The sequence below is a fragment of the Uloborus diversus genome, chromosome 5, assembly GCF_026930045.1.
Source record: "Uloborus diversus isolate 005 chromosome 5, Udiv.v.3.1, whole genome shotgun sequence".
Classification (NCBI taxonomy): domain Eukaryota; kingdom Metazoa; phylum Arthropoda; class Arachnida; order Araneae; family Uloboridae; genus Uloborus; species Uloborus diversus.
Window position 1 is genome coordinate 184,260,585 of NC_072735.1, and position 13,829 is coordinate 184,274,413.

The following is a 13,829-nucleotide window of genomic DNA, read 5'->3' on the forward strand; positions in this document are numbered from 1 at the left end:
AAATTTTAATTTAACTTCGCTTTGTTTTCAATCTCTACACAATTCTTCAATAGTTTACAAAGCAATGGCAACAATGGAGGTCCTACAGCAATGCCATGTCCAGCGACTGAATTTTTTTAGGTGCAAAAGAAAGTTTTCTTAGGGGGAGTCTGTGGTCACTGGGGCGAACTTTCTGTAGCTTCATTGCTAGAAAAATTTTGAACTGCTATTGAAAACCACAAAATGCTACACAGAAAGTTAGTCTCGTCAGGGTTTGCCTATGTATTTCTATTAATTGAGGAAAAATTACGGGGAAAAATTGAAAGTTTATGAAAAAGTGATAACAATAAACAAAGATGCTGATTACAATATCTGACTTTTTCCACGTGTGTTAACATACAAGTGTTCCGGGACTTTGTAATTCTGATAACATTAAGCGAATGATAATATTAACCGTGATCAGATTAAGCGGCGGCTACTGTACTGTACTCGTAAGGTACAATTTACTATAATCTGATGCAAGATCACTGTTTAAACTTTTCTTTTTTTTTTTTTTTTCAAGTTTGCTTATGTGTTTTGTTTGGCTTGTTTTGCAGAAGAGTGTGCTGCCGGCTATCAGTTGACCAAAGACGGAAGTTGTGAACCTTGCATGAGAGGATATTTTAGGCCTAAAGGAGCTCCGGCCTGCATCAAGTGTCCATTGAGGCGCACCACACCCTCCATCAGTGCCAAGTCGGAAACAGAGTGCTCTGAAGGTGCTTTTTTTTACTATCAAACTCATTAAAAATTCATACAAAAATTTCTACCGCACCAGTTCTTCCAATCCACTCGAAAATTTCTGAAGAGTTTACAGTATATTATAGGCTTCGATAAAACTAAATTATGTTTTTTGCATAGGAGGTTTGAGAAAGTAATATGAGTTGTATCCTTAAAAACCTATACATTGAACTTATAGCATACCTAGGTATTAGTTAACCTAAGTTAATTAATGTAAACTTTAATCTAATACCTAAGCATTATTGATAAATACACATTAACCAACAAATAGTTTTTGATTACTTTTTCTGACAAATTGTCAACTGTTAGAAAAATTGCTGTCTTTGTAAATGTTGTCAATCACTTTTAATGTTTTGTAAATTTTAAGTCTCCCCCCCCCCCTCCCCCCACTAGAAAATTTTTATAATATGAGAAGGAGGAATAAAACAAAAATATCCTGCAAAACATACTGTTTTCGAGGGAAGTCCTCATTCATTTCATTTTGTCATCGGGTACATTTATCAATCTTGGCGAAATTCTTTGTTAAAATCTAATTTGCAAAAGTTCCCTTGATCATTGATCATCAAGCCCTCTATCTACTGCACACCTGGAGCAAATAGGAAGTTTACAAAATGGGTATCAGCATTTAATTTTGTGCTGGTGATTCCTCAGGTCAGAATTTATAGAGAGGCATATCAAGCATTGCCCCCCCCCCCCCCGGTCTTCTCCAGTCATTTTAGGTTGAACTTGAATATTTGTTACCAAATGTTAGCTTGAAAATATTTCATCAAAAGAGTGGAAACATTTTTTAAAAAAATTGAAGCCAAAAGTACAAAAAGCTCTGATCTGTTGGTCAAACATACCAAACTTTTTCATGAAAGATACTTAAACTTGCTTTATTGGAGGGGGGGGGGTTCACAATCCTGTAACAGCTTTCACCCTAAATGAGTTGTTTCAACCCAAGAGTGTGTTTTCTAAATCTGTCTAAGTTCATTCCATTTTTTTTTTTAATGACCTTTACCAAAACTGTATTACCCCTAGGAGCAGTGACAATGCCTTAAAAGCAGTGGAGCATCCCCTGCAGGAGCAATGCCCCCAAAAATGGACCAGTCCTTTAAAAATTTCACCATTAGTCTGTGCCATGACCCTGCAACCCTATTTTAAAAATATCTGTTTGTTAATTGTCTAAATGAATGCCTGATTTTTAACAAAATTGTTTCCCAAATCAGTATTATGTAACAAAAAACTTTTTTGGAACTATCCTTGCTGCAGTGCTCTCAAATGTGGTTTTAAAGTTTCAGAAATATTCTGTATCATAAGCGTTTTTTGTTTAAATGTGTTACTTAAATCTTTTTAATTCATATATCCAGGTCCCTAACTTTGAATTTTTCCAGGGGGGAGGGTACAAAAGGTGTATTACTCAATGCAACTTTTATCTGAAAACAACAAAAAACATGCCCACTTATAGGTAAAACCATCCATTTTTCAAAGCCCTTTTGATCCCCTCCCCCGCTAAATTACAGGCCTGTATGTATTTGTAAAATGCCATCAATAAATTCTTTTCTGGTTAGTTTTTAACTGAAAGATTTATTAGTAAAACTTTTTTCTTTTGAATTTTATTATGACTCTTGGTAAGTGTGCTATAAATGAATGTTTTAAAGTGACTTTCCGAACTCCCATTTTCACTTGTCTAACAAACTGCATGAAAATCCATCAGAGACCTACCTGATGGATTTTCATGCAGTTTGTTAGACAAATGAGAATGGGAGTGAAACTTCATGCACAAACTGCATGAAAATCAATCACCTCTGAGCCAGGGTTGGCAAATTTCTGCCACGGTGGTTAAAACCACTGGTAGAAACCGGTTAAAACCGGCATGGCAAAAACCACTTTCTGCCACAGTTGCGGCAGAAACTGGCAAAAACTCACAAAATGAAAAATTGATTCCTGATACACAACAGAAAATACATGGAAAAAATAATTAATTGTTAACCAAAGCACTGTAATTTTATTACAAAATTATCACAATTCAAAATCAAATATTACATTGTTGGGACTATGCAATTGCCTCTTCGAAAAAGTGGTTTCAAAAATCTAAACAGGTTCTCAATTTAATATGCACAAATGAGAAACTTTAGAATATTCTTGAAATAGAAGAGCTAGCAGACAATGCATCAAGGAGCAAGCAATGCTCGTGAAATTTTCATCTATTATATAACTGGTCCCCCGTGTAGTAACTGGGATTGTGGTAAAAATTTGACTAGAAAAATAAGTTTTGAGAAATGGGGCCAATTTGTTTTGCAAAGCTGTGACAAAATTCTAGGCAAGTAAAATTCTGGGCCTTTCTTCTTTAAGCACGTAACACGATAATTTCAATCGTAATCAATTTAGAGGAAGCATATAAGTGAGCAAATTACAATCAGTAATGCCCGTTTAATTCTGTATGTCACTCCACTTTCCTAATTATCCCCGTATGATTTTTTATCCTTTGTTAAATCAATCCATACTACGAGCCTCCGCAATTGAAAAGTTCCCTTTCTGAACTAAATCAAGGGCACTATCATTGGATTTTATTTTTCAAAATGATGAAATGATGTTTAATTTTTTAGTTTACTTAAACAAACATCATTTACTTATTACTTGAGTTATTAAAGACACTTTTAAGTTCTTGCCAGTTTCTGCCGGATTTTACCGGTTATAGCCAGTTTCTGCCATCGGCACACAGCAAAAACTAGTTTCTGCCGGCAGAAAGCCAACCTTGGTTCTGACCAATGTCTACACTTTTAGAGCTCTGCAGTCCAGGCTCTTTCATGGACGTGAGCAGACACTGTGTCCCCTGCCCGAAAGGATCTTACATGGATCGCGAGCAGCAGGAATCGGAGTGCAAACCCTGCCCCCAAGACACCACCACTGCCGGCAAGGGGGCCATCTCCGAGACTGAATGCACCAATCCCTGCCTGGTGGACGGTAAGATGCGTCTTTGCCAAGCCAATGCATTCTGCGTCTTCAGGGAGGAGGCGGATTCCTACGACTGCGACTGTCAGCCTAAATATCGCCTGGAGAACAGGACGGGAGAATGCGTGTGTGAGTATTTTTATTTATATTTACAGATACCATATTTTCCAGTTTATTATCTGAGGCGGCATATAATCCTAAAAGCGGCCTGAAGAAAAAAAAATCTTCTTATAATCTGCAGATAATACGATGCAAAAAAATGAAGTTTTGATTCAACGTAATATTTTAGCAACGAAATCAAAAACGTGAAGAATTAATAACTTTTAAGTTAAATTCAAAACTAATATAAAAACTTAACTGAAAAATAATGGTTTTTTCTCGAAATTGTCATTATAGTACGCTAATTACTTGATATAGGGGGGCAAGTAGGTGCTCAAGCTCCCCCCCCCCTCCCAAGAAATTACAACTTCCTTACTTTAAGTACATTTTTCTTTGCAAAAATGTAAAAATATTTCTTCTCCACCCATTAATGAATACGTCATTAAAATTATCAAATTTTAATAACTCTAATCCTGTGTACTGAAATCGGTCTCCATGGGGAAAATATCCCGTTAAATCCTAGGGAAAATATCTGAGCCCCCCCCCCCTAAATTTTGTATATGGGCGCCCATGCTTGAAGACAAAGAGTCAAGAAAGGAGCTAAAGGTATAATCTTTCGCGTATGAAGAACATTCAAGCTATTTAAAATAAACAACATACTAGCAGGGTAACGTCCCTACCCAGGGCTGGAGTTAGGGGAGGGCAGGCGAGGCTACTGCCCCGGGATCTCCACAACAAAAGGGCCCCCCACAATAAAATTTTTACAAAATATCCAAACTTTTACGGGTCGAAAATATCGGATATATACATATATATATCATAATATTCGATATATATGAAAGTATCAGATATTTTCGAAAATATGATGATCTTTTCGAACCTTGATTAGGGGCCTCCGCTCCTTCGTTGCCCAGGGGTCTCCACACTTCCAAATCCGGCCATGTCTCTACCAATTCTGCTGTAAATATTGAGTTTAAATGCATGGGTGTTGAGACAAAAAAAAAAAAAAACACGGATAATCTGCAGCAGCGTTTAATCCACACCTCATTAATTTTACATTTATCTCCAGATTATATTCAGGAAAATACGGTAAGTACAGTACATCCTCAATTATCTCGATCTCCGAATTAAATTTGCCGACTTTTTTTATGTTCACATTGATTATAATTTTGACTTATGATAGCAAGAACATAACCATAAGTACTCCAAACATTTGCTTTTTATTTTGATCTACAGTAGAATACCTTCTCTATAAACCACACAACTTTTCAGAAGTAAACAATTGGTTTTGAAGTTTAAAAAATCCCTCTGTCTTGCTTTGCAAACATAAAAATTGTTAAGCAAATTAAATTTTAAAACAGTTTTTCATCTTTCCATCATAATTCAAAGCTTTTACATGAAAATTATTATTCACAGTCAAAAGAAAATACCAGATGGTTCTTGAAAATGCAGCTGTTATGCAAACCATGAAGCTAGCAGAAGTGCAGGATATTTCACTTTCTTGTAATAAAGAAAAATATTTATTTGTGAATGACTAACTCTATAATTAGTGCTTTACTACTCATTGCAGATAAAATCCCTTCTGCAGTGCTAATATATAGATATATTCTGAATATTAGTTTAAAAATTTGTGAAATGACCTACATAACGCCAAAACTGTATAACTCAAAAGCTCTGGTCCCAAGGTGTGCGTTATAATGGTCTTCTACCGTATTAATGATTTTATCCCAGATTTTGGCAAATAACATTTTTGAAATATTAAAATTAATTCTAATTTGGTAAATTATTTCAACTCTGTCTATATTTTCCTCTAAAAATATTTGCTCAGAATTAGACTGAAAAAATGTAAAATGAATTCATTTTCGATTTGTTTATAGCCGTTTGCGAGAACTACTGTGTGAATGGGGGCTCCTGTGAAGTGCATTCAGACACGCACGAGCCTGTGTGCCACTGTGCGACAAACTTCCACGGGTCTCGCTGCGAGAGCAAAGCCGAGTTCGTTTATATTGCCGGCGGCATTGCTGGCGCTGTGATATTCATCATTTTATTGGTGCTTCTCATCTGGATGATATGTGTCAGGTAGGTCTGTTTTTTATAACTGTTCACTGCAGGGGTGATTGTGTTCCGGTATTTTACCAAATTTCCGGACGTATTTCCGGTATTTTTATGTCCGAAAATACCGGAATTATGTGTTTTTTTTGTTATACTTTTATCTCCCTACCTCCGCAATCTTTTTAAATTATATAATACTCATCAAATATACCTGGAAGAGCCTTAAGATGGACACCTATCCCTTAAGATGGACAAATGTCAAGATAATTTGTATAACACCAGCTCAAAAGTAACTTTGTAACCCATTAAAATTTTAACCAAATGTACACACGATATTTTGACTCAGAACTATTTAATACTGTGGCAAAGGTGCACTTAAGTAATAGGGAGCAAAGATTCCCCCCCCCCCTTCCCTGTTCTCGCTTTGAAACTTTCAGGTATTTTTTGATGAACTCACAATCACCCCTGGTTCACTGTTCTTTTTAAAGTGCTAGAAATAAGTTAAACCCACAGTGTGTTCAAGCATTCTGCTTAAAAAATTATTTTAATCATTTCTTATTATGAAGCAGGAGATTGTTTCATGTCATATTGTGCAGTGATAAAGGCAAATAAAGTAATTGAATAGATATTTATTTGTTGGCTATCCGTGTACATAAATAATAGAGCAGAAAGACATATGATGCAGTGAGAACCAAAGGGACATTTTCAAGTTTCGAGTAAAACCCGTTTTAAGATAACATCCTAGGTAGGCTTTCGTTGAATTTTTTTTCTAAACATGCTGTACAGCAGCACCTACCAGGGCTACTAGTACTATATCTTGCCCCACTATAGAGAAGAGGTTCACCTACCATTTATACTGGTTATCTCCAAATTTTTAATTTTGCCACTTGCATCCCTTTGCTTCTCACTGCCTCAAATGGATTTTTAGAAAGAAAGCCGGTTCAAATTATGATTTTTCATATCCTTGAGAATATTAAATGTTGAATTTGTATTCTTGCATCATTTAAAGGGGGTTTACATTTTTATCAAATTACTTATATGTTATATCATCAGCACATACACATACACTGCCATGGGAAGGTAAAGTGCAGTATCTGCAGAAATGAGGTTTTAAGAGATTTGTAGAAACATGTTTTGTATTCCATATTAACAATAGGGAAAGGTTAAACTTTAATTTTTATTTTCAATGTGTGTTTAATTTTCAGCTTGCTCAATAAAGCTAAAGTGCATTATAACAAAAATGCCAAAAAATAAAGAAAAAGAAAAATTTGCAGATACTGCATTTTACGTCCCCAAATCAGCATATGTGTGTGTTGAAAAATAAATTAATTTATAAATATTTTAAATGCATATTATTTCTCTATAAATATTCAAAAAAAGAATATCAGTAATTGAAACCTCAAATTTGAAATTTAAATTTGCTAAAGCATTTCAGAGTTTCATACCCTCATGTTAGGAACACTTATTTTTTTACTTGATTTTTTTTTAGAATCCAGTATTATTTTAGTTGAAATATTTGTTTGCATATTTGCTACTAAAAATAAAAAAACTTTAATGACTCAATATTTTTGGTCATTGTTAGTGATGATTCTGAAAAGATTTTCTCATGGAATGCTCTCCTTCCATTTCTCTCTTTTTTGTGAATCAATATTATTTGTTTTATTATTGTAAATTTTGTAAGGGGGGGGGCCTATTGGCACTCCCCCCCCCTTCAACTCGAAAAAAGGGAAGAAAAAGAATACTTCCCTTCTTTCTTACTACTGTTTAAAAAGAGTTTCACTAATAACTCCCCCCCCCCAAGTGGGATTTCTGATCATTTTAAGCAATGTTTTTGTTAATTGTTTATCCATTCAAGAAAGATAAGTGGCAGAAAAAACTCAAATTATTACTTTTTTTACCACTAGGAAACATTGGGTGATCATGTAGGTCACGTTGAAATATGCTTTGTCTAAAAATGTTCCCCTTTTCATCTCAGGTCATCCGCTCGAAAGAATTTACCAAAGAAAATGCCAGAGCCAGCCATGGACCTGAGCAGCTCACAGACTAACTTTTACTACGGTGCACCGGCTCCTTACGCAGAGAGCATCGCACCTTCACACCACAGCACTTACGCTCACTACTATGACGATGATGACGATGGTTGGGAGATGCCAAATTTCTACAATGAAACATACATGAAAGGTGACCTATCAGTTGGAATTTGTTTGTAATGCGCTTTTAATAGTGTATGAAACTCCTAACTCGAATTTCTCATGGCTCGCAATCTGATTAATTTACTATATACAGTAAAACCTGTGTATTACGATACTGTCCATAATGATAAACCTGCCTACAACGATATTTACGTTTGGTCCCCGCGAATTTCCTATTTACTCAATACATTTTAAACCTGTGTACAGTCGTCCCTCGCTACTTTGCACTTCGACTTTCGTGGCTTCCCTACATCGCGGTTTTTTCGTTTTTTTATTATTATTTTTTTAAATATAGCAATTAGCCTTTTTTATGCACTCGTATAAACATTTTCCTACAAAAGAATAACAAAGTACGTCTTCCAAGTAAGGTAAGCTCTTCTGAGGGGCTGTAGTTGTACTAGTTGAGGAAGTGAAGGTATAAAATCGCCGAAGAAAGTGTAGGAATCGCTATTTCATTTTAACCGTTAAACATTATAACTACAAGTATAAATCACCAGGGGATAAATACATCCGTAAATGGTATTAAACAGTGTACTAGATTTTTAAATCTTCTTCTTGCTTATCTCTCTGTTCTGAATCAGATCAGATCCTTTGCGCTTTTTAAGTTGTAAGCACAATACCTTTAATGAGGATAAATGAAGAATGGGGGCACACACGGTCACTAACTGGCAATTAAATCTTCATCGAACAAGTTAAGCTATTTTCATAGATTAATAGTAGTGTGTAAGAAATGCATGTGTCTATGTAGTTTTATTCCACAATAATATAACTATGTGATATCTATTACGTCTAATATTTCTCATTTTCTCATATTTTGTGTCATATATTAAGTAATGCAAATGTAATGGTGGCTTAGGGTGCTGTTTCATGTCTAGGGGACTCTAACTATATAAAAAACCTATTTAAATTGCCCTAAGTAAGTTAATGCGCTCAAGTTAGGAAAATATTCGGTTTATAGATACAGAATGCATGCTTCGGGGAAATTCAGTTATTGCCGTAAAGCCTGGAACGAATTAACCGAGATAAACGAGGGTTGACTGTATAACGATAATCATTTTCTAACAAAACTTGTCTGCAATGATATTCTTTTCTCTCTAGTAAGCTCATTGAAGAATTTTATTTTTTTTCTTCTGTCTCAAAAAACGACTCTATAATGTCTGGAATGTGAGATAAGAGAAGAACGGATTATTTCTAATATTAGTCTACAATTTTGTAGCTGAGGGGTCAAAAGAGTTGGAAGAAGCGACGATTGAAATGTGTACAGCTGTTTATTTCCTTTGGAAACGGCGCCCAACTAGAAACGAGAGAGTTTTCTTTCTCCTTCTGTGTCGAACCATTTAATTTGTAGATTATAGATTCCACCAGGGTTCGTACGGGTTATGGAAATCTTGGAAAGTCATGGGAAAAAAATAAGCGAATTTCAGGCCTGGAAAAGTCATGGAAAATTGAAATTTCCATTGAAAGTCATGGAAATTTATTTCAAGTCATGGAAAAATGTAAAGAGCATTAGAAATCTTGAGTGATTTAACAGTATAGCACATTACCAGTAAGTGCTTCAATGAGGTTGTGGCATTCATGTAGACGTTATGCTAAAGCTCATTTCCAAAAAATTAGCCAGTTTGAGATTAAATAGTGCTATTCTCTTCTTGAACAAGGTCATGAAAATTTTTATTGAAGTTATGAAAAAGTCTTGGAAAAGTCATGGAATTTTTTCATCGAAATCGAGTATGAACCCTGTTCCACGTCATTTGGAAAGACCATGTTTTGAGCAAAATTCGTTTTTGACCTGATTTGCATATAAAAAAAGTATTAAAAAAATTAACACTTTTTTTTCGAAGAAAAAAGGAAAATATTCCGTAAATGTCTTTTGAATTAAACTAGATCTTTGATACACAGTTTTATACCTTTTACTTTGCAAAACTTTTGTTTTAAATTCTATCTAAGGCTGTAAAACAATATTTTTTGAAATTGAAATTTTTTAATTCAAACTGTCTACAACGATAATCTATAGATAATGATATATTTTTTTCTCAGTCCCCAGAGTATCATTGTAGACAAGTTTGACTGTAACTATAACTTTTTATTATGGACTAGAAAATTGCTCATCAAGGTATGACGGGTGAAAACTGCTTCTACAGTTGAACAAAGTAAATGCCTGTTTGGTGATATTTTAAAAGTTGAAATGTTAACCCTAACCCCAGTGGATGAACTTTAAGCTCCAGTAGATGGCGTTCATTGTTGACCACTTTTTTGTTCCTTCACTCTCCTGAAATGACAGTTGTACCAGTAAAACAGTTAAGTTACCGGATCCCATTCGTCAAAATAAAGAATTTCCCAGGATGTCAAACATAATCAAAAGGAAAAAAAAATATTAAATTATCATGCCGTCGCGCAAGTTTCATTGTTGATGATGTCAGGACTTATTTGATCATTCGCTATTACATATATGAGGATTTCTATTTACTATTCAATTGCTGGATGTAACTACTAGAGTTTTTTCTTTAAATTTTTTTTAAAGACGCTTTCAAGATTTTTATGAAACATTTCCAAAGACTATCATCAAAGATGCTACATAATATATTTTTTAAAAATTTAAATGTCACTTAGAACGTATCAGAAAAATCTGAATATAATAAAGATTTTCGCCCCACCACCACTTGAAAATAAAAATTATACTGTTTGGAAGATGGATATGTTACAAAAAATTAAATATTTATTGAGGACATGGATTCATTATACCTGTCAGCCCTCCACTTGTCTCTTCTACTATGTATGGATCTCTGTGGGAAGCAATGGCCCTTATAAGTTAATGATACAGTAAAACCTGCCTACAACGATACTGTTGAGACCTAAAAAAAATATTGTTATAGACAGGTTATCATTATAGACAGGTTTATTGTTATAGACAGTATTGTTATACACAGGTTTCACTGTATCACTAAATTATTATTTATTTATTTATTTTTTTTCATTTCTTGATGCCCTTTTTATACTCCTTGTGTTCTTATTCTATTTAAATGTAGCCTGCCATTGGAAACTTTTTAAAAAGAGAATGGTAGATTGGTTGGCAAAAATTTGAAAAAAACGGAGTATTATAGTATCAATGCACAAGAATCAAAGGGAAAACAGAAATTGGTGTAGATAACTTGATCTAAATTTAATAGTTAATCTATTTTTTTTCTTGTTATTTATTTATTTACTTTTTGTAAACATTAAACTTTTTGTAAGCAATAAAAGTGCTCCACCATTTTAGTTTTTCTTCTTTCTGTTATTGTTCATTAATTTTAGTGAAGGCACAAATATTTTTGCTTTACTTTAGTTTGATAGAAGCAAACTTTTGATCAATGAATTAGTGCAGACAGGGGTGATTGTGGTCCGGTATTTTACCGAATTTCCGGTATTTTCGGACGTATTTCCGGTATTTTCATGTCCGAAAATACCGGAATTATGTTCTCTTTTCGTTATGCTTTTATCTCCCTACCTCCGCAATTTATTTTAAATTATATAATACTCATCAATTATACCTGCAAGAGCCTTAAGATGGACAACTATCCCTTAAGATGGACAAATGTCAAGATAATTTGTATAACACCAGCTCAAAAGTAACTTTGTAATCCATTAAAAATTTAATTAAATGTGCACGCAATATTTGGACTCAGAACTATTTAAAACTATGGCAAAGGTGCACTTAAGTAATAGGAGCCAAAGATTATCCCCCCCCCCCCCCCCCCCGTTCTCGCTTTGAAACTTTCAGGTATTTTTTGATGAACTCACAATCACCCCTGAGTGCAGATATTTAGTGTCATACTTCAGAAAAACTAGGTAAAAAGTTAAGACTTGGGGCCTGAAAATTTCAGAGTTTCTCAATTCATGTTTTCTTGGTGAATGCTGCATTAATGAGATTTTTTGCATGAGAAACCTCTGTTTTAACAAAGTTTTTAATTCAAATTTTCAGATACTTTACACAATGGAAAAGGAAACAGTTTAGCGCGAAGCAATGCATCTATCTATGGAAACAAAGAAGAATTATATGATAGATTAAGAAGGCACCAATATCAGGGCAAAAAAGGTAATATCTTGTTTCTCTGTAGATTTTATGCAATATTAACTCATGAAACGTGAAACATCAATATGGCACATTCTAGTAGAATATTTATATCTACAACCTCTTAATGCACTATTCAGAGAATACCAAATACTTATACTTCATTCTTATTTTAAATTTTCTTGGCTTTGTCGTTTAATTTTTTTTAAGAAGCACAGAAATTTGATATGCTTTTATTCTGAACTAGTGGTTCCTGCATGGCTTTGCCTGTAGTAGAAAAATTAAAAGGTCTTCTGGTTTGCTTATATATTTACAAATGTATTGTGAATTTCTCGCCAATTGGCTTGTGCCCATGCTACTGTTCCATGTTATGATAATTTCGTAATTTACTCGTCCATCATTTTGTTCTTAAAATTGGAATAAAAAAAGAACAGAATCAAATTTTCGGAAAATCGCTTCGAGGTGCACACCCCCGTGCTACAAACTAACTTTGCCAAATTTCATGAAAATCGGCCGAAAAGTCTAGGCGCTATGTGGGTCGCAGAGATCCTGACAGACAGAGAGACTTACAGCTTTATTATTAGTAAAGATATTCCTCTATTTGCCATGAGCCTTTTCTCGTTTTTCATCATGTTCTGATATGTGTATCTATGGCCCCACTACATGGCACTGGCACGTAAGGGGCCTTGACAATTTATGACTTTTCTGTGTTAAACTGATGCAGCTCATGCATATACCAATCAATGTCAATGCTTTAAAGTTTGTTTTATTTTTGATTGGACTTCGACCATTTTGACTGCAAGAGGCGCTGCACGGAATCCCTGCATCCACCAATCAATGGCAACATAGTGAAAATAGGGGTTCCCTGTCACGCCCTCTTTGCCATGAGTTTCAGCGATTGTCACAGCCTATATGAATTAAGTTCGGCCATGGTGTATCACCAGGGCTACAAAGTCGGACTGATTTTTGATAACTTACGATGCTTAAACGTAAAGTCGAAAGGCTAAGTTCCGTAAGTTAGTCAACAATATTACTTGCTCATACAAGCAGAGATAATACTACACAGTGGAAGATGCAGAATTAATGTCAATGTGAAGAAATGAACATTGGAAACTTGTTTAAAATCTTACCGAAAATTTATTGGTCCATAGAAACTAAAATAAACTAACAAAATGAAATAAACTCTGGCCATAAGCGGAGGCGGAGTTCGCAACTCCCCAACACCTATCGGATCTAACACTCACGAGGCTGATGAACGCAAAAGAGAGAGAATGATTGGAATCTTCACTATTTATACTTACCTCGTTTGCATATAATTGGGCATCAAAGGATGTCAACCTAAAACTGAAACTTTACACTTGCTGAAAGAGTTGAGAAGTTAAACTAATTTGAATAAAGTCGATTTTACATTACATTACATTAGGAATGAGAACACAGTCGAATATCGTTTACCGATGTCTATCAATTTTATGCTGAAGGAACGAGTGGCTTTAAAATTTCAGATGTCCGAATTGCTCATTTTCGCTCCCACTCCATAGCGCCTGTATCTCTAGAGAGTTGTGCAGCAGTAAATGGGAAAAAATGGTATAAAAATTCTGTAAAATTATTTTCCTATTTCTTTATTAAAAAGCCTTTCAAGTCACATAGTTTTTTTTTTTTTTTTTTCCACAGAAGCAATCATTTCTCTTTATTTGCTTAGTCAAAAATAGCAACAATTTTTTTATTACTTTGAACTAAATTCATTACTTCAT

General features: G+C 34.5%; 1 protein-coding gene across 1 annotated transcript in view; it reads left to right on the forward strand.

The window, feature by feature from the left end:
* The window catches only part of LOC129223332 (sushi, von Willebrand factor type A, EGF and pentraxin domain-containing protein 1-like), a 161,484-nt gene that overhangs the window by 143,315 nt on the left and 4,340 nt on the right, over window positions 1-13,829 (forward strand). The window contains 5 exon segments of the mRNA XM_054857898.1: window positions 576-734; window positions 3,523-3,819; window positions 5,667-5,868; window positions 7,817-8,022; window positions 11,989-12,102. Coding sequence (XP_054713873.1) covers window positions 576-734; window positions 3,523-3,819; window positions 5,667-5,868; window positions 7,817-8,022; window positions 11,989-12,102 — 978 coding nt within the window.